The sequence below is a fragment of the Eutrigla gurnardus genome (genome assembly GCF_963514095.1).
Source record: "Eutrigla gurnardus genome assembly, chromosome: 13".
Taxonomy (NCBI): Eukaryota; Metazoa; Chordata; class Actinopteri; order Perciformes; family Triglidae; genus Eutrigla; species Eutrigla gurnardus.
Window position 1 is genome coordinate 10854451 of NC_139936.1, and position 22046 is coordinate 10876496.

Consider the following 22046-nt stretch of genomic DNA (forward strand, 5'->3'; position numbering starts at 1 on the left):
TTCAACCTTCTTTGTTATGATTTATTGCATTACAACTGTGACATATTACAGCTCTCTCTACTTCTAGCCATGATTGTGCTGTTCACACAGAGGTGCAGGACTTATATATTGCAGATCCAAACAAGGCCACAGTGAGTAAAATGTGACAGAAGTCAAAATAAAATAAACGTCCCGAAACTACTTGGGAGTTTGGAGGGTTAATGTGGACGAAGGTTTTAGAAATTCAGCAAATATCCAACCGGCTTGTGCACACTGTAAATGCGAGATAGAGGCCGGCATGTTATCTCCGCCGCTAAAATGAGGCTGTGAAAAAACCCTGCTCTACGAGGAGGAAGGTCACTGGAGAGACCTCTGTGGTTTACTTGCACCAAATAAATCCGATAAAAAGCAAAAAAAAAAAAAATCCAATATGCACCACCAGCGCCGGAGTGATATTTCCTCCGTCTGAGACGACTCCAGCGGTCTGTGGTTGAATAAACCGACTTTTCCACCGTATTGATGTGTGGCTGTGGGTCAGTGTGCTTCTCAGCTTCTCTCGCCTTTTTTTCCCACTAAAACACATGGAGAGAATAATCAGGAGCAGGTGCACTCCGCCGGCCGGGTCGATGCTGGCGAGTCTATCTGCTCCCGACTGTCACATTCCCGCTAGCGCGAGTGCTGAAGTGATGTGGAAAAAGAAACGTAAGTAGCCGCAGCGCAGGTCAGTTCGTCGATGATATCGTGCCTTTTTTTGGATCGATCGCGACAGGTTTTGGCTTGTTGCCCGAGGCGGGTCACGTAGCATAACGTAACATAACTTAGCATGATGCTAAGCCCCTGCGTTATTGATCCCCCCCCTTACAAGAATCTAGTCCAGTAGACCTTTTAGCTCGTGGTGACTCAGCATCTAAGGACGCTTCAGCAGGTTTGTTGGCCGACACGGGTGCTCGAGCTCGGCTCTGTAGTCGAAGGCCGGCCTCTCTAATCACTCTCCAGTCAGAGTAATAGAAGTACCTGCAGATGCACAAGGTCTCACCTTTTTTTTTTTTTTATGTACATATTCCACAAATAAATCACATCATCGAAGACCTGCTTGAACTCTGTGAGAGAAAGCGCTGGACTGTTCTGACCCCCCGCACTACAGTGTCTACTTGTTGTTTTGACTCGATAACGTGAACATTATTCTCCTTCGTGTTTTCCAGCGAGGCTAACGCCAGCGAGGCAGCCAGTTTTCTTCTCATTTAAGGAGCTGACAGCCAACTGCTGTCTCAGAGCAACAAACTCATTTTAGCATAACGCTTCTGTCTTTCATCCCCACTGTCGTCCCCCCCCCCCCTCTCCCCCGTCTGCTCATCTCATTTCATTTCTGTTCACTGATCTCATCATTTGTCTTTTTTTCCCCCTCCCCTTTCTTCCTGTCTCCCCTACTTTCTCACCTTTGCTCGCCTGTCCTCCTTTGTGTGTATTTGTTGTCAACAATCCATCCAGGTTGAATGCACTGCCAGCTATCTCTCCACCTTTTCACCTCGCCGCAACTTTCACGTTTCACTGTCTCCAACTCAAAATTGTGTTCCCCACAGTGGCGACAGGTGAAGGATATTCATATACAAGACGGCCGCAGTTAAATTGTCGTATGCTCTGCAAAATGCGCACTGCTCATCAACCCCTCTCACAGGAACTCACTGAACTAAGCTTCACCGAACTGTTTCACATAATGCTTGGTCATCTAACCCACACAACTCTGCATTTGAACCGGCTGCAGTAAAACCTGCTACAGGGTAAAAGAGCAGCGTGGCACATAACCTGTATTTATAGGGCCTTATGGATGGGCCAGGGGAAGACTGCAGAATCAACACAATATATGGAGTTACAGTGCATTTAAAGGGGCAATAAGTGAGATTTTTACTGCCCTGTAGAGAGAAAATAGCCATAATATATCTTGAGGGGGGCGTTTGATAGCCGAGTTCATCAATACCAGTGACTCACCGATCAGTTTGCCAGGTGCTGAGATAACTGGCTTTCAAAACTCACTTTGCAGCCGGGATGTTGGCCTCAACATCCGTTTGAGTTTGGAAAATACGTTCCCCGTTCCCCAGCAGTGGTGCAGCAGCACAGCGGGGAATCTCTTAACAGGCCATTTTCACTCCAGTAGGGGTATAACATTAGAGGCTGCTCATTAAAACCGTTACTAATAGATGCTGCCGTCAAATGAAGTCCTTAAAGTCCACTTTCCAGGTAATACACGGAACACCTGTCCCTTGTTGTGGTTTGGGTTTTTTTTAACGCTTTTGTTTTGGAGGAAATTACATCGAAACCTTTAATAAGCCGAACACATAAAGAATAATTCAACAGCTACCCTGTTATTACTGTGGGATGCTCATTTCTATTTGAAACACTTTGACCTGGATGAAGTGTGAATTAGTATTTTTGTACATCTGCTCACACATGCTGGCTCTTCGATATTTGTGAGGATCCACACCGGGGGAAACAATAGACACCCGGCACACCATGCTGCTGGTGTTTGTAGTATAGGAGGCTACACCGGTCTCAACACACTTTAGCCTAAAAGCTCTACCTCGTGACCCGTGCTGTTTGTAGAACGTGCCCGGGGGCGACTCATTGGCTCCCTCTGAGCGAGCAAAGTGCTCGCGGGCACTGCGTTTACTACCCTCTCCCATCCTCTATAACCACTTAACCACCCAACCATCATAACCACAAGTCACACCGCAGCCTTTAGCCCAAGCAACACCTCCCTTTTAACTTAACATAAAGTCAATTCTACTCCTAACCAAAATCAAATTTGTCCAAAGAAAGAGAGAGACATGTCTGACACCCACGTTTTTCATGTCTTTTACTCTGTCCCTGTCCCATCACCCCCTCCCTGTGTGTGATCAACACATGGATGTGTTTCATCACCTGAACCAATTCACAGAGTTCTCTCGTCTTTCACATTTTCCTTTTGGTTTTTTTTCAAGCCTTCATGTCCCTTGCTCCTTTATCCAAATCACTACGGCCTTCTTTTATATATTTTTTTTTCCTCCAGCTCGAGTACAACTAATAATGTGTGATCATCCCACCATCAAGGCTGCTGCCAAAGAGTTGCCATGGCAACATCTCGTCCACGCAGTAACGGCCACTGCGGAGAGAACGAGGAGGCAGTGCGCACACAAGCAGACACACACACACACACACACACAGGCACACAACAGTAACCCTGCCGCCGCCACACGGGCAACCCTTGCTCATTTGCTTTAACAGCCAGTGGGAGTGTTAAAGTCATTATAGATCTCCCCAGTCAACGTCAACGATCTTTAAGCAAGGTGATAACTCATTACGCACACACAGTGTTCATGCAGCTCACAGAACACCAGCTGTTCCACAGACACACCCACAGACGCAGGAAGATGCACACACATCCGTAAACACTTACTATGTAATAAGACACTGTTACAACGATACGTACAGTCACGCTGAAGGACAGAAAAAAGACGGCCATAACAGCCTGATACAGGCACACAAATCTCAATTGTTGTGTAATTACATTTCACCTCTTTACTCCCCTCACACATGCAGCTGACAATGACATTGAAACCCCCTCCCATATGGTATGACAACGGTGCATTCAGTTGGATGTTAACACACAGCTATACATAGCAATACCGGTGTTATATAATGCAGCACTTGACACTAATACCTCTACAGTAAGGCCTCAGACTGCAGTGATATATAGCAGGTGCTATTTTTAGTGATTAAAGTCATCTCTTTCCCGATACCCCAGGCAGCAGTGTGCTGACTGATGGCGCCTTGAGCAAAAAACACTTGTGCACCCTGAAGGAAGAAGAAAAAAAAACAACATCTGAGTGCACAATGTCTCAGTTCTATATTCTACATATTCACTGAAATTAAAGTGAAACACTATTTGGATATCCGAAAAGCACACCGCTGTGGGGAAAATAAATGAGTTGTCAGATTTCTTCTTTATCATGAACTCCAACAAACTCAATGTAGTGGATCTTTCATGAGGACACACACACACTTAAATTAGCTACTCCTAGCCCTCATTATGTCAGTCTGTCAAACAAACTGTGCATTGCAGAATTAAAGCGTGAGACTTCTATCTGTGCTGCGGCTTGTTTTCAGATATGTGTGTACACAGACAAATTACAGATCTAGACCGATGTGGGGACTGCAGCAAACCTTTGACTCCAAGCCATGTTTTTGTCAGGCAGCTCACGGTGGCCTTTCATCCTGCGTGTCAGCCGTGGGATAGAGATAAATGAAGAGCAGTGGTAACCACTTTTGTGTTTGAAATGAGCGTCACCACGCTTACTGTTTCCGGAATTGGAGGTATTCCTTGCACAGCAGCTACCGTGAGTTACCAGAGATCTCTTCGAGGCTCGTTAGTAACCAATTTACATGTGCAGATTGATTCTGACCAAGTCCTTTATGGATATATTTAAGGGTTAGACCTGGAATTACTCAGGAAAGCTCATGTTCAATGTAGGGGTTATTATGTTTGGATTGCCATCATATTTTAGGCTCTGCAGGGTAAGATGCAAACATCTTCCACTTCACTTTCAGCTAGCGCCATCTGTCCAAATTCACTCCCGTAGTCTGTTTTTGTGAGTAAAAGCACGGCAGCAGGCGTCACATCATTGAACCGGAATGGTCGTCGTTTCTCTCCCTCTTTCCTGAGTTAAATCTGTGATGTTTTTTTTGCCATTTCTGTTTGATAAAGAGAACTTACTCTCAATTAGATAAATATGAGGTAAATGTGACTGCATTTGTGAGTGCAGGTCAGGGTTTGATTCAAGGACCATTCATCAGGACGGCAGCTTTTGCATAACTCTGATAGGCCAATTAGGACAAAATGACAGATGATGAGCTCCGCGGGCAGACAGGGTCGTAATAGAAGGGAGTGACAAAGGCCTCCGTCCTGAATCTCTAATCTGTTCGGCTCTGTCCCAGTCACATCCTAATGATTCCTCTCATGAAAGTTTCCTTTTGAAATGTTTTTTTTTGTTTTGATCTTTGATCGAGATGGGGAGTAAGCCTTTTAGTTGTTCTTTGTTGTTTTGTTTGGCATCCTTTTGATTGTCTAGTGGAGGGTAGGAGTCTTTGAATTAATACTTGAAAATCAAAGCATGTCTCTAAAGGTGCTCAGTACAGAATCTAGAGCATTTCTAAGATCCAGGGAGCGCCTCCATGCATCTCTCACAATGGAGACGGCAGAGCCAGCGGCTAGAAGCTAACCATGCTAAAAGCACAACCGGTGCATACAGCGTGTCGACAGCGCTGCCGGAGGTAACAGCGTGAGCTAACATGTACGCAGGAGCGGCCCGGCTACATAAACCGAGCACAGAGGAGCTCAGATTACGACATGCTGAGAGGAAGACCGACATCATTCTGTACTCAGATAGACAGGCTCTGAATCCTGTATGTAGAACACAGCTAGCCAGCTCATATATAAAATCGCGGGGTTTTCGGGCACCCGGGTTGCTCAGCTGGTAGAGCGGACCCCTAAGGAAGGCCGAATCCTTTGCAGCGGCCCTGTTGTTATTCGATCAGCAACCCTTTGCTGTGCTGTCTCCTCTCCGCCTCTTCATTTGGCTTAAATAATACATGCATAAAAGTATTAATTCAATAGTTTTTTAAAAGAAAATCCTATAGGATATTTGATAATTATATTCAGGTTTCATCATCTATTTCTCTCTCCGGGGAAAGAAATGTTAATTAGTTTTTACACTGTTTATTTGTTTTCCCTCAAAGGTCAACAGTAAACCCATTTTGTAGAATTTTTCCACAATGTAATTTATTGTCTACGCTGAAGTTGATGAAACGAGGAAAATGCCATCACATTTCCACTGCTGAAGTGCCCCACAAAAAACCTGTACGACATTTGTGACACGTCAACTCACGAGCAGCGATGGCAGACGGCGACTCCAAACATGAAGCATCCCTCTCTCAACAGTCAAACATGAAAAGACATCAACTCAGACAAAAAAAAAAACCTTCAGAAGTTGGCGGAATTCCAAGCAAGAAATGATGAAATCTTTCGACAAAACATTGCCTGGCATCTTTGAAAGGTGGGATCGCTCTTATTCCGTCTCATTAGCCTGTATGTAATCTGTCTTTCTCCCAAAGCCGTCTGTCAGAGTGCAGGCTTGTTTGCGTGTGTGAAGCGTCTTTTGTCAAAATGACAGATAAAAAGGTCAGTACTGTATGAAAGGCACAACACTTCCCCTCAGGAATAAAAAATCTTGTTTTAACTTTCATAAACAGTGGGTTTTTTTGTGTGATACTGTAATGAGTTAAGAACAATCTTGTAAGGATGCTGTTTAAATTTTGATTAAACACAGGTGCTGTTGAAAGACCTAATCATAGCCATGTTAACTTGCCTTCATGCAACATGAGCCACGTCTCTATTCATTTATTTGTATGTGCATTTGAAATATCGCATCCCAACAGCTGCATGGAATGGAAAAATTGTACATAGTTTTTTTTTTAATGGTGAGTGGGTTTTTTTACTACGGTGTATTAGGGCCACCGTAGGGAGAAAGAAAAGAAAAAACAGAGTTGCAAGTTTATTACGATGCTAACAACCGGCATTTATGCTAGCTAACGTCCTATGAATGTATGCATTTATTTTTCTAATGAATACATCACAATGTGTGACAAGGCCTCGTTAAGGTCCTTAGGGTGGTGAGTGTTAATGGTTATTGTTGGTTTTATTTATACGGGCCAAATTGTCATCTTATATTGATCGAGCGGTTGGGCTAAGATGTTAGCGGTAGCTTTCACTTGTCACAGCAACGGCAAACATCCGGTGTTAGCAGAACCAAGCATATTGGTTATATCGGCTATATTTATAATCTCTCAAATTAGCGACTTTATAAACTTGCAAATTTGTCACCAGCTGATGGAAAAGTGCATTTGTTTTTTGCAACATTTCAAAAGTTAGCTTAAATTTTGGTTGACATTAGCACTAATTTCCGAGTGCTGTGTTATACAGTGCAATGTATAACACAGTACTAATACTACTAGTAACATGTTGAGCGTTAAAGGGGAAGGGCCCGCTGCACTACTGAAACATCACAGATGCTGGATTGGTATTCAAAAAGGGATTTCTATACTCATTACCTCTTCCTTACGCCAGTAGGAACCAGGGCATAAAACTGGGCCAGTGCTGCCACTATACTACTAGTGACGGAACACTATTGCGGATCAGTTTGATTTAATTTGTTTTGAGTCAATGTTATCAACACAAAGTCGTATCTAATCTTGGCACTAATCCACGCTTATCCGAGCCGAACAATCCCACATTCAAGCCGGCAGTTGGTGGACATGATTTTGTATTAGAATGACTTTTGGTGGATTTGCTGTTTGCATTTTCTTCTGTTTCTTCTTCTGTTTCTTCTTCTTCTTCTTCTTCTTCTTCTTCTTCTTCTTCTTCTTCTTGTCTTCTCTCGTTTTAATCCATCCCATCAATTGCAAACCTTAACTGGCACTTTAACCATGCCGCTCCTGTCCCACCAGCTCAGTGGAGCGCAGGGAGCGATAAGAGAGTGTCCCTAAATGAGAGTGATGCGGTTGTAGAGCGACGTGCTGAGCCTGTTTAGCTGATTTACATTGAAATGAGCGACGTTTTTTTGTAATTTTTTACGGCTATTGTGGATGAAATTAATTATGTAAACTGTCTGCGGGGCTCATTTGCATTTCTTGATTGATTTCGGTCCGTTTTGTGTATTCACCATGAGGAAAAAAATGAAGATGAAAGATGGGCACTGTCATTCATGTCGGCATGTTGTCGCCGAAAATGCAGGAGGGGTTTTGCCCCCAGGAAGTTGTGCAGATAATTAAGAACATCTGTCTCTACGTACACATGTGTGTGAATCCTGCTCAAGTTTGCTTTGACATGCGTGACAGTCAAGTTGGTCAACTCTGTTCGAATCCGCATGTGTATCCACCCTGTTGGTGTCAATTCGTGTGGTGGCTCAGCTTGTCCGTGAGGGATTATTTGCATCTGTTTGATTTTTCTGTGTTTGGATGCACTTTGTCTGTGAGGGAGGTAAAGCACACACACACACACACACACACACACACACACACACACACACACACACACACACACACACACACACACACACACACACACATTCCTACAATCCCTCTTTGTCTCCCCCTTTCCCTACGCCTCGCTCTCTCCTCTGTGCCAGATCACTTGTTAAATATCCAGCTGAATGCTAACAGAGCCTCTATACGCCTGTCTGTCTGTGTGTGTCTTCGGCTCCCCTCCAAACCAAAACGAACGACCCAGTTAAATAATAAGCTGAAGGCTAACAGAGGGACCCCATCAACCTCTGAGCTGTATCCTCTCTGAAGCCATCAATCGTGCGACTATAGCCTGGCTGCGTAATGACATTGTGGCAGTGTACTCGCGCTGTGCTGCAAAACATATTAATGTTAGCCATAATGAGTTTGACAGCCCAATATGGTTGTCAGAGAGGGGCTTTCGACTGGCAAACACTGCCCTCAAATGGAAGAGAGGGGCTAAAGCAACTGCAGTAAAAGCTGCAGTGTCGTCTGGTTTCGTGCAGTCGCCTTATATATGAATATTATTTTTAATTCTCTGTGATCACTTTGAGGCATTTTGCACCAATCAATGAAATGACACCATTCAGTATCCAACAGCGATGCTCACGGTAGACAGTGTGGTCTTCCTAATGTTGTTGACTTGTTGCTCATCCGTGCATCTACACACACAGTCTTAAGTATTTTACACTGATTTGTAAATGTGCAGCTTCTGTGTCGGTATGAATGCTCCCCTACTGTACATGGTCCGACGCTGACATGCCTGCGTCTCCTTCCTATCGCCTAGAATCCTGGAGCTCCAGCAGAACGGTGACATGGATATACTGAAACTCAAGTGGTGGCCCAAGGACAGTCCCTGTGACCTCTACAGCTCAATCCAGACACGACAGCACGGCAGCGCCCTGGACATCCACAGCTTCGCAGGTGTTTTCTGCGTCCTGGCGGCCGGCGTGGTGCTCTCCTGCCTCATCGCCATGGTGGAAAGTTGGTGGTCACGGAGGAAGGGATCCAGAGTCCCCTCCAAGGAGGTAAGGAGACTTATGGGTGGCCGAGCAATAATACAGAGAGAGTTATTACTTATGTCAAAGGGGAAATCAGGTGTTATAGGTAGGAAAAAAGGAAAGGTGAGATTAAAAAAATGAAGAATGGACAGATTGGATGGATAATGGGTTAGGTTTCAGGTCTAAAGTTTAAAAAAGTTTTTTTTTTTTTTTAAGTCAGGATGTATAAGGAAGAGATATATGAGCCGGCATTGTGACACCTACAGCGTCCGGAGCCTTTGAAAACCTCCCATATTTCACAATGTAATTTCCTCCAAACTAATTTGGCACACAAGCAACAACATCAGCAACACTTTGCCGATAGCGCCGGCCGGAGCTGTGTTTGTTGCTCAGCTTTTGCACATTCTGTCAAAAAGAATCCTGGAGGTGCTATATTAGATGTCTAGCGGTGTTGTGTGTATAAATCCATGCATATGTTAGAAGGGGAGGGAAGGTCAATGAGGACTGGAATGTTTTCAGAAGCCCTGAGAACATCATGTTAAGTCCTCCTCAGCCCACCATCGGGATCTCGATAGGACTGTGAGCTCGTAAAGCATCCTGTTGTGTTATTCATTCAGTTAAAGTTAGCATCACATTATCAGAAATAATCTGCCAAAAAGCGAATTTAACGTAACTTACAATACATGAAAAGGGTGTTCATTTTTCACTCACTTCTTAGTCCTCATTAGCTGATGTAAGTACTTTTGTTCACAGCGATGCCAAATGAGATATCTTTAACTATGATGTAATATGAGATGGCCTGGTTGACATATTCATGATACACACACCCGCATTATACACACATACTGGGAGATGCACCCTGAAAATGCACAGTCCCAGTCCAGATCCTCCATATGGATTGTACTTGTTTATTTTATTGGCCCTTTAATGTAGACAGTACCCCTCTCAGTCTTTTATTAATGCTACTTTTATGGTGCTGATTCATTTAAATGAGGCAAATATGTCAGTGTCACCGGGCTAATCAACCCTTATTTTTTTCAATAGTTTATGTTTTGGAGAAAAAGACGTCAGCGGTTAAAAGCGGGAATACAGAAACAGCCTAAGGGCCTGTTTGAATGCTGCCTTGACCGAGTCAGAAACACTGACTCACAGTAGTAAAACGTGAATATTTATGCTGGCACTCACTTCAAAACAGTGGCAACACTCCACCTTGTAAATTAGCAGCGGCGCCCTGTGAAATATCCAATCAGGCTAAATGCGGTTGATCACCTCAGCAGGGATATCATTTGAGGCCATCAAAGTGATGCTGGCAACATCTTCCCTTGTAGAAACCCTGCAGTCTGTTGTCATTTAGTCTTTGTCTGCTGCGCCGTAGACGAGACACGAAGCATATTCAGAGAAATACACAAATGGCTGTGTGCTTTGTTGTATTTCTGTTTCTAATTACACAAGCGCCAGAATATCACAGAGCGCGACCCGTCGTTGCAGCCTTTCTATTTCAGTAGCCGTTTTATCCACTTAGCGATCTGAACCTGCTACCGATGTGACTCACCTCGTCGCCTCTCACCTCCAGCCACGCAGAGGGAGCAAGAGTTCAAGTAATAACGGGAATCAAAAGTGTGAATCGGCTGCAAAGCGTAGCTGATTGGGTGATTGTGAAACATGCCACTGATGAAGTGAAAGAAATGTAATTATGGATGAAACAATAATTTCACTTTTGGTTTGGAGTTAATTATTTACGTGTTGGAAACAAATTAGACTGAGGCAGGAAGCAGTACAGATTCATTTGAACAAAAAAATGTTTTTGCCATCAAGTAAACGACTTCAGCTTCAAGCAATTGCTTTTTTCCCCTCTGAGGAAGCTGTATGATAAAAGCGGCTGAAGGTTAACTTTTTGGTTAATGACTTTAGAGAATTCGCAACCGTTTTCGTCCGTGTGATTCAATTTCAGTCTTTGCAGATAAACAACTAACTTACCGTCAATGAGAAGGAAGGTGCTTTGACTCGTAATGCGTTATCGCTATTGTTGCCTGGTTACCAAATGGGCTTTAAAGACGTAAAACAATAATATAACATTATACCAATTAGGATTGTTTAAGTGAACATCAGTGCATGACTCTGAAACAAATAAAGAGGATCCTGGCTCATCTCCGTAATCTGTGGTGTCATGATGATTTGCCACGGATAAATGAGAAAAGATGACACAAAAGATGGGAATGACAATTGTGGCCATATATTCACGGGATCATTTAGTGTCAGATCGGGTTACTTTTCATGATAAAAGACTGATAACGCCAGTCATCTGGAAAGCAATTGAGAGGGGAATGTTTCGACATGAAAACTCTATGAACTATTGGTTCCAAGTGATTAAATGAGCAGCTCCTGGTCGAACATCGGTGTATCATCACAGATCATTGTCTCACTGCATTACTGCGCTTTCTAGCTTCTTGGAGAAGATTTCCTCCGCTCATAAGTCATCACTGATGTTGAGCCTCAGAACCTCCTTTGACATAAAAAGACATATATGGCAAACAAATTTGACAACGGTGTGTTGTCGTAGGCAAATCCATGGTTGGTGACTTGACTGATGTGTTCGCTCTAGCGTGCTCAAGCCTGTTTGACAAAGCTAGTTGGAAGGTTTCACACAGCTTTATTCACCACAGTCCAATATACCACTTGGCAATTTCTTGCAAGCGATCAACAGAGATAAATGATTTTTCCTCTGGACTGTTTGTTTATTGATTGATTTAATTTGACTTGCACCCCAAGCGGATTCCTCTTTTGAAAAACAGAATCGGTTTAAGGTTAAGACTCAGACGTCTGTGAATGCACAAGCAGAAGCTTTGCTGCAGACAGACTCCTCCCACCTCAGTCGATTTGCCGTGTGCAAGTTCCCCCCATGCATCTGGCATGACGTGCCATTAAAGCGGCTACAAAATGCAGTGAGAATAGAGCAACATGCTCAGCAGAAGGTCGACTGCCGTTCAGTCTGCTTAAGCTTCATTTAGCTTCTTTAGTATCGCTGCCGTGATTCATTTCTCCGTCATGTGATTGCTTTGGTAAACCGAGTTACATCAAATATTGACTGTGCCTGTACCGGCCGTCATGTAGAGATCCTTTTTAGTGTGTGACCGAAACAGAGATTCCGTGTCACTCGGTCGATCCGGCGGCTTAGTGTTGCCCCTAAAGAAGAAACATGGTCGTCAATTTGGAGTCCCAGTCATGTGAAACCACATCAACATGTCAAACATGTTGGGTCACACTTTATTGCTCGTAATCACTGTTGGATTCTTTGATCAGACAACAGTGTGTTTTTTTTTTCTCCACTGGAGAGACACAGGGTTTGTACCCCATGCCTCCGCCCCCCTGCCCAGTTACCAGCTTTAATCTGTCATTCAGATCAGTAGTCAGGTCCGCCAGGCCGAGCAGCCACAAAGACACCAAACCTTTTGGTCGAGCCCAAAGTCGTGTTAAGCACAGTGTGGTTCGGCCGCAACACATGGAAACACACATGCCCCCCTGCCATCTTCATTAGCCACCGAGAGCAGCCAGCAGAATCAGCCCCCGACTGGGAGCGGGAGTGGAGTGGCAGCAGCGAATAGGAGGGACAGCAGGCATTCAGGAGGTGGAAATCTTTCATTCTCTTTGTATGTGTTGATCACGGTTTTTACATATCGAGGGATCGTGCAGTCATTGACATCTGAAAATCCATGTCATTGATGTTGAAGTCACATATGGATGATGGACAATGAAGCGGTATATTGTTTTTAAGTTATTAAGCTTTTTCTGCTCACAGGAGGGAGTACGATTTTATTTGGATGTAAATCAAAGGCATTCTGATGATAGCAGGAGCAAATTACTAGGATATTGAATGCATCATTAGAATAGCCCTTTTAGTGCTTCCATGGTGAACATGAAGTTGGCTCAGTCAGCCATGATTGTTTTTGATAGTTGACCCCTGACATTTATCCTCCACCCTACAAAAGCATCGACTTATTGATCGCCTTTGATTTGGCTCATGGTTTACTCGGAGTAATCACTGAATCCCAACGGGGGAATTATGCTTCAAACAAAGTGCTAGTCAGATCATCAAACAGCGTGTGAAAGCCCTGCACCCACTGCTTCCCAATGGGGATCATTTTTCTTTTCCTTTTTCGGATGAGGAATCCGAGAGGCACACATATACTGCCGTGACTTTTTGTGTGTACAAATGAGTGCAACAACATGATTAGGAGATATCAAGTGTAACATGATTATTGTGTCTCTGTGACAGCAAGCTGTTTGGGACAAACATACAGACTCTCGGCAATTAATACGAATGACTTCCTTTCACTGACTGACCTTTAAGGCTGACAAATTGGCCGAAAGGGTCGCTGAATAACAGAACGCATCGATCAAAGTGTTTCTTATTTCTTCCTAAAAATCTATCCTGTCATGATATATGTAAAAACAGTGGGAATACCATATCAGATCTCAAATCACCATCTGTGCAGAATGTTTCCAAATGGGCAACCAGCTGCAAAAGTTGGTTGCTGAGAAAGGAAGAGGAGCGAGTCAAGCTGGGACCACTGCAGCATGTCCCGACTCAGTGGAGGAAGGAAGACAAATTGAAGTCAACTTCAAAGCAGCTAATTAGATAACTTACATATGTTGCATTTTATCGACTATGGGGGAAACTCTGCCTCTGCATGCAATTTGGCCTTAGTCATGGCCAGTGGAGTAAGTCTAGTGTGTTTAATGTCATCCAACTTCCTAAAGTTAAATTAATAAAGTGAAGCAAACTATCGAGCTTGTAATTAACTTCACCAGATGCCTCACTCTCTGTCGGTTTAAATGAGGAACTCGTTGGCCTCTGTCTCGCTGTCACGGCGAACGCTAACACTGCCTGAGACCATCACACCGAGCTGAGATCAATGAAGCTCCCTGTGCGTTTCTGCAAGCTGCACATAAAATGGGAACTGACTTAATTTGTCAGACGCATTATAGACTGACGATATTCCTTTTGAAACCACTGCGGGAAATCACTTAAACCGTAGTTTTACTTTTGCACGATAAAGGAACTTGCATCCTCTCTGATCTGATTCTCCTTGATGAACGCTGCTATGTCATTGAGATGGGTCTTGTCTATCAATATGGAAGCACCTACAGTAACACACGCACACAAACACACACATGCATGCGCACACACTATCCTTGCCTCATGTTTCGGGTGTCAGGCTTGTGTCGGTGCAACGAATGCCCCAACTTTGTGTCAGACGCGCCATATCATGAAACCCATTAGATGTGAGATGTACATTTGTGGAGTTTGTTATGAACGTGCTTTGTGAGCGGTGATTTTCAGCACACGGACGTGAACCAACCGTGACTACATTCATCCATCTGGTCGCCAAAATATAACCCCCCCCCCTACCCACCGCACACATGCGCACATGCTTCCTGCATACATGAACCCCCCAATCCAACATTCAACCTCTAATGCCACTTTTTGTGTCTCTGTGTGTCTTGCATACTAAAACATACATAATCCCACACTGCATATGTCTGTACATCCATTGCTGTAATGCTGCTGTAACTGCTTTTGACTGTGAGCTCTATGTCGATGTTTGTGTCTGTGCTCTGGGTCGGTGTGTTATGTCTTGTGGAACGCCTGCCATTCCAATCTGTGAGGCCGCTTTCTCGATAGAAACCAGTTTGCTTCTATATTTATCCACTCAAACATGAAAAACGCACATTTCCAGAGTTAACTCATGTGGTTCGCCAGTGATGTATCATAGGTGAGCACATTTGACGAGAATATCCCAAGTCATCTCTGCTATCTTGGGATTGTTCCTAGTGAAATGAATGACGACGACAGTGAACTAAAGTTCTTACAATGTGATTATATCATAAAAACAAGCACTTGGCACACATTTATTTCGGAAATGTGCAATCTTCCTCCGTATTGCTGCTCTTTTACTGTGCTCAAAGGCATCTGAACTCATTTTGGGTCGGTGCCTGTGTGGGTGATGTTTGTAATAATCCTGTATATCTTTATATACTATATATCAAGGTGCCCTTCACACTGCTTTAGAAGCTAGTTTAAATTTGGACATCTTGATCCTTTTGACAAGATGAGTGTCTGAGGCCCTTTTCATCCATAGCAGGATGGCTGTATTGCTTGACCCTTTTTTTTTTTTTTTTTGCCTATGCATATGTTGTTTGAGAAGTTTGCATGAAGGAGTTCTGTCACTGGAATCGACCAAACGTTCCAAACAAGTCACTACAATGCTGCATATTCAAAAATATCAAGAATCTCCATTGTCAGAACTCTTCCATAATGGTAACGTCTGTGGTTTTTACCAGTGTCTGATATTTCATATAATCCATGTAGATTTAGCACGAGAAGAGCGGGCACCCCCCTCGGCACACCTAAAACAGCTGACCTCTTAATTTTCTACTTTGGATGGGGGTCGCCAGTCTACTCGTTCTAACTCTATATAATGATCTGTGTGTGGCTCAAAGCTCTCATAGCTCCTTTTTGTTTTATAGCTAAGTACTCTGTGTTGGGGGGTGTAGCTTGGGGAGAGAGAGAGAGAGAGAAGGGGGGAGAGAGAGCAATGCAAAATGCCGTTTAAAGATCTCCCCTTTCCAGGTATCTAACTGTGTGAATGTCTTCCTGAGGACACACCACAGAACGACCTGCTTAACTGTGTGTGCTGACTGACTGCCGTGTCTTTCTTCTCGCTCACCCCCCCTTCCCACCCGTCTGTCTGTCCAATTGACTTCTCTCTCTCCTTCACCTTTACAATCCTCCCATCTGCCTGCTCTTGTCTGTCACTCATCCCTTCTCTGTCTCTGCCCGTCTACGTGTCTATTTGGCTTTTTTTTTTACTTTTTGGGGCTTGTTTTAATCTTCATACTCACCTCGCATTCACACACACACACACACACACACACATTTATATGAATTACTCCACATCGCTCTCCCATCACCCTCCCTCTCTCTCTTTCTCTCTCCCCCTGTCCCTCTTACACACACACACACACAAACACACATACACGTGCACGTCACACACTCACACCAGACTCAAGCAGACGGCCCGTCTGCCAGGCAAGCTGCCGATCCTTGCCCTCACGGCCCCAACGAGCACCCTCTTGCCCTGGGCGGTCAGACCCAGAACCAGAACCCAAACACCGGCAACACCACTGCCCCCACCGCCACCCATTATCAGCCCTCAGCATGCTGCGACATTCCCTGCGCCCTGATCGTGCAACACTCCTACGAACCCGCCAACCCCTCCGAGCTCCCCCCCAAAATGAGAATGACCACCTTTACCACCTCACCTCCCACCCCAAGGTTATACATACAATAGGGGATAGAAATAAGTCATTGGTTAGTAATGCTGTGAGAAATGTTGGGATATATGAATGATTAAAAGGAATGCTGGACATCAAGGAGCAGACTTCAAACTTTGTTTAGCAAAGCTCTCTGTTGGATGCAAGTGTACCTCTTTGAAAAAAAAATGTATATACATGGCATGTTGCCAGTTGACTATGTGTGCAATGATGCCTTCTTGCCATTAGATGGTGCTGTCCCTCTATCTAGAGGCAAACGGAGCATCATCTTTGACCTGACAGTTAAAGTTACATGCTCTGTAAAGTTCTATATTCTGCTTAAAGCCTTCAATGAAGTATTTATCTAATGTAACATAGAGATTTTTGCAAAATCTAATATTATATCTAATATGGCCTTTGCATCACACAATAAATTAGAGATGTATATTTCAATACATTTCAGACATTAAGATATATTATTTTATTCATGTCAATATAGGTTCTGATCATTTGGGTCATTTAGTTTGGACTAATGTAGGGTTATAATGGAGGGGCCCCACTTTCCCCCTCATAAAAACCTTCCACTCTTCCTTCCCTCGGCCCCTTTCGATCACTCCTCGTAGTTACCCATTAGTGTCCTTTCACTGACAACAGACTGACCATTTGTGATACACTCTTCTCTTTCACTTCCCCTTCATTTCTTTGATGCCAACTCCACCCTCTGGATATTCCCTCCCTCAAACGTTTAGCGTGTGTATGATCGTGTCACGACAAACACTAGCGCCCCCTCGTCCTCTCCTTCCTCCTACTGTCCCTTCCTTAGATGGCAACCAGGGGGCGCCACTGTTGGTCCCCTCTTTCCCAGAGCTACACACAGTAGGTCCAGAGCCCCCTCCAGACCCCCCCAGACCCAAAGGATACTCAGGTAACTCTATATTTACCCCCCCAATAATGTGACCTCACGAAACCCTGATTGATTTTACCCCAACAGTGTGAAAAACGATATGACGCCCCACACTTTTCCCACCACCTCCCCTCTGAGACCCTTCCATGAAAGCCAGAGAAGCGCATTCCCACTTGTGTGTGGACGATGTGACATTTGAGGAGTTTTGGAAACTCTTTCCAGCACATAACACCTTCCAGCTAAGCCTTCTCTCTGTATCCTCACGTCATTCATTACACCACCGTCCCCTATCCGGTAAAAGCATGAATCACCTCTCACCGAGTGTGAACCATCCTTAGGACTATATGGATAAATTATGTCTCTATGAATAAAGTCATCCTAAATTGCATTTAATCTATATCGTAAGTTAAGTTAAAGCTTAAGTTGACGTATGTGCTTTGTATTGGAATTGTTAAGATTGTTAGATGTGTTAAATATTGTTTGATTGAATATCTTTGATGCAGTTGATAAATTAGCCGTTTTGTTTGTGGCCTGGGGAAAAGAAAATTCACTTGAAAATGAGATGTCAATCTCAATGTGAATCTTTTTGGCATGACTACCAGAATGCAATTGGGGACTGGAAGCAGGAAAAACACGAAAAGTATCTTGAAGCATCTGGAAATGCCTTGTATTTGTAGTGTAATATTATTATACGGACAATAGACTAAGCACCCTGGAATCACAGAGCACAAAGCATGGTGGCGGTGTGTTTCCTGTGTGTATTCCAGATGATCTGCACTCCCTTAAAGTCCTTGTAGAAAATGTGTGTATGTTTCTCTCTCTTTCGATATCCTTACCACAGCTCAGAGTGTGCTTCTCTTCCCTCCATCTTTCCCCTCCTCCCTTCTCCCTGCTTCCTGTCACATCCACGTCTTCCCGTCGCCACCAAACATGTAATTATTCCTTTTATGTTGTGCCACTCTTCCTCTTCACTATTCGATTGACCTCAACTTGAATCTCATTTTGAATTGTGCCACATGCATGCCATCTTGCCCCTCATCATGTCATTCCCCGCGTTGTCCGACGCCCCTTCTCTTGCTTTCACTATTATTCTTACTGTCCATTTATACCGGTCGGATGGATGACATCCCTGTTGCTGACTCTGAATACAAATACACCCCATCCTTGTCCATTTCCACTTTATCCAAAAATATATCCCTTCTGCACGTGCCCTGCTCTGTTTCCTTCACTCCTTTCCCCTAACCTCCTTCCTTTATCAAACTTTCCTCGATCCACGATCTCCCCCCTCACCTCCATCTCCCGTCCTTAACCCTGGCTCCCTCATCCTTCCTTTCCAACGTCTTCTCTCTCACCGAATATGATTTCCCTTCACATTAACCTCTCTCCCTTCTGCCATTTACCATCAACGCCTCCTCCTCCGTTCTACTCCTCCTCCCCGCCGCTCCCTACCTGCAGGACGATAAGGAGATCGACCTGGAGCACCTACACCGCCGGGTTAACAGCTTGTGCACCGAGGATGAAAGCCCCCACAAGCAGTTCTCCACCTCTTCCGTCGATTTAACACCCCTTGACATGGATGCGCTGCCCGCCGCACGCCAGGCGCTTGAGCAGATCAGCGATTTCCGCAACACCCACATCACCACCACCACCTTCATCCCCGAGCAGATCCAGACCCTGAGCCGTAGCCTCTCTGCCAAAGCAGCCGCTGGATTTTCCGCTGGTTTCGGGAGCAGCGGCGGGGGCGTCCTCCAGGACCACCGGACTGGCGGGGTGGGCCCTTTCAGGCAGAGGGCCCCCAACGGTGGTTTCTTCCGCAGCCCCATTAAAACAATGTCCTCCATCCCCTACCAGCCCACAGGTCCAGGGCCCAACTTTGGATATGGCAACGATCCAGACAGGGGCACCTCTATATGAGGAGCTGCTAAGGATACGGTTGGTTCAGGAAGAGGAGGAGGAGGAGGAGCAGAAGGAGGCGAGGTGGCTAGGGTCGGTCGTGGAATGGTCGAACAAATACATCGTTGACAAAGCTAAAATGTCAGAAGATAGAGATGTGTACATAGGAATCTTTATGTTTTCGGTTTCTGCTTGGGTGTTTCCGGGGGGTGTCCATTTTGTACATGGAGAAGGCGAAGGAGGTGGAGGTCTACTGGTGGGTTCCTTATCCTCCTGCAAACCATGCTGGTGAGGTGCAACAAGGGAAGGGGGCAGGGGGGTTGGATCTTTGCTTTATTGTTGTTGTTCTTGTGATTGTTTGAGGGATTATTTTGGGGGAAATGTGTGAAATGGGATCTTTTTTTTCTTTTTCTTTTTTCTTACTTCTGTTTGATGATATGAGGACTGTCTCATGTAACAGATTTGTTGAAATGACCTGACTATTACTATCTAAACCCCACCTCGGAGGGTTTAGCATATGCTACTCCAACCACAGGAAACACGTCTATTTTCTCATGAGCTCCAGGGCTGCCATTGGTGGACGACTGGCGGTGTTGTTAGCCATTAAATAACTCCAAGCGGGCTCACACTACTAAGCAATTATTGAGTTGTTCTTTTCAGAAGGCGTACATAGCAGTAGTTTTGCCCTGGGAATACATACAACAGCCCCTTGTAGTTTTAAAAAAAAGCCCTGATCTCAGCGAATATCGGAATATTCCACTTCGCCACGTTTCCTCTGCCTTTTCGCTACGTGGGAGTACCTGCTGAGTTTTCTCTTCTCCGGTGTTCTTTCATCGACAAATGTGTTATCATCTCCGAGGAGGTGTCCACGCGGTGGCCTGACTTAAAACCTAAGACCTGACACACGCTGACCCCATCATCCCGGCACATGGGCCGGGAAACTGCTGAAATGCCATGACAGTGCAACAACATGACACTGAATCGCCGGTTTCAGGTGCGTCGATCGTAAAACTACTTCTGCCATGTCGGTGCATCACCTTGAACCGGTTTTTCGCCACTTTGATGCACATTAAGGACTCTTTGTCAACCCCCACTGCACTGTACCAGTGCCCACAGACCTGTAAGTGATTGTATGTAGATCTGACCTTTTCTTTTTCTCACCTGTAATGTGCTGATCTGATTTTCAAGTCGAGGTGAGATTCTCTAATCAGATTCAGAGGGATAGTAAAAAGGGATGATATTAAAAAAAAAAAGAAGAAAAAACTACTTAAAAAAAACACACATAAAAGACAAGCCGAAAGACTTCAAAAAAGCTTATGCTTATTATATGTCTTTTATTGAATTTTTGTTTTTGGAAAAAAAAATAATAGATTTTAATGCGTGGAATGTGTTTTGGTCAGGAAGTACAAAAAATTACATTGTTCTGAGCTGTCTACTTGTTTCTTTTCCTCTCAGCCAACTTAAAAACTGCTAAATGAGTGCTGTAGTCTGGTTTTGCTTCATTGATTCATCCAGTGTTTTACTTTTGAGTTTCCTTGCTTACTTTGAGCGCTGCCATAGCCCGGGTGTTTAAAAGATTAAAAGCTCCTTCTGTGAGGTCATGTCATGAGTTCATCGATCACTTCTTATCAGGTTCAAGTGGTGAACGTTCTTGTTGAGGAGAAGCCATCGCAAACAGCATCATCAGTACAGGCCTTATATGTCAACTCGTTAGCTGTACCCTCCCGACTTCCGGGCGAACGCAAAATGTCACCGCGTGCCGGGAACATTTTAGAGCAGCAAATTCGTGGTTGTGCTTTACGGTCATGGGAATGTCACAAAGAGTCAAACGGCCATTTCAACCCAATGGCTGCCTTTTTATGAGATGAGTCCGAAATATACTTCTATTTCATATCTGTAATGTTAAGGGTACTGTTTATATGACTTTTTTTTTTTTTTTTTTTTAAGTGCCAATTAATTCAAATGAGACCATTAAGGTGCATTTTGGGGTGAAGGGGAAGGGGGAATGGTACATTAAGAGCATTAAAGGAATATTTTGTGGATTAAGGGGTGGGGTGGTAAAGTGGAACCAAAATCTTTTTCACTAACACTGTAATAATAATTGATAATGTTAGTTGTTTAGAACAAGTTTTCAGTTTGTTATCTTTAAGAACTAAAACTGCAAAAAATGTTGTGCGTAGAGAACTCAGTCAAGCCACAGTGTTTTGAAGCGAAGCATTCTTAGGCGTTCTTTTCTTCTCTTAGGCTGCAGTATGGAATGACAAATAGGACAGACATTTAAAAAAAAAGGTTTTATTTAGTATAAATGAAAGAGACATTATAAAATGTATATTTTACATGTTGATGCTATTTTTGTTTAACAAAAAAGAGAAAAGATTATTATATCATCACGAGATTCAGCTTGAATTTAGCTGCCCCCCCCCCCCCCCCCCCCCCCCCTGTTCTGGCCGACACACACAAACACGACACTCTTTGCTTTTCTCATGTCATCCCGACTTCATGTTATTATTTGCTGGCTAAATAACAAAAGAGTGGCAAGTTGATTAAAAAGAAAGCATGCACAAACTTGCTCCCGGCTATCTTGTTAACATTTTTAATTTCATACATAGAACTACAGGATTTACTTGATAATTTTCAAAAAGTTTATGATGTACAGTATTTAATATAGGCCTATTTTGTTGTATGTGTTGCATATTATTCAAAAACTGAACAAACTGGGGCCTCTGTTACAAGTGGCAAAGCTTTCTGTGTATAATTTGTCTAATAAACAGGTTTTCTACAGTGGGATGGTATTTGTTTGTTTTTGGCAATCTAGACAACTATATATGAGATGTGAGGCATGTCAGAAACACAATGTACATCAT

At 43.9% G+C, this 22046-nt stretch overlaps 1 protein-coding gene across 2 annotated transcripts in view; it reads left to right on the forward strand.

The window, feature by feature from the left end:
* The window catches only part of grid2 (glutamate receptor, ionotropic, delta 2), a 396313-nt gene extending 374350 nt beyond the window's left edge, over nucleotides 1-21963 (forward strand). Inside the window, exons 15-17 of one of the 2 annotated variants that reach the window (XM_084025431.1) lie at nucleotides 8858-9098; nucleotides 16136-16407; nucleotides 18745-19027. In XM_084025431.1, the coding sequence (XP_083881557.1) occupies nucleotides 8858-9098; nucleotides 16136-16407; nucleotides 18745-18850 (619 nt within the window). In that variant the 3' untranslated portion in view covers nucleotides 18851-19027. Of the gene's footprint in view, nucleotides 1-8857; nucleotides 9099-16135; nucleotides 16408-18744 lie in introns of both variants that reach the window. The other variant, XM_084025430.1, reaches the window with a different exon arrangement.
* The last annotated feature ends 83 nt before the right edge of the window (nucleotides 21964-22046 follow it).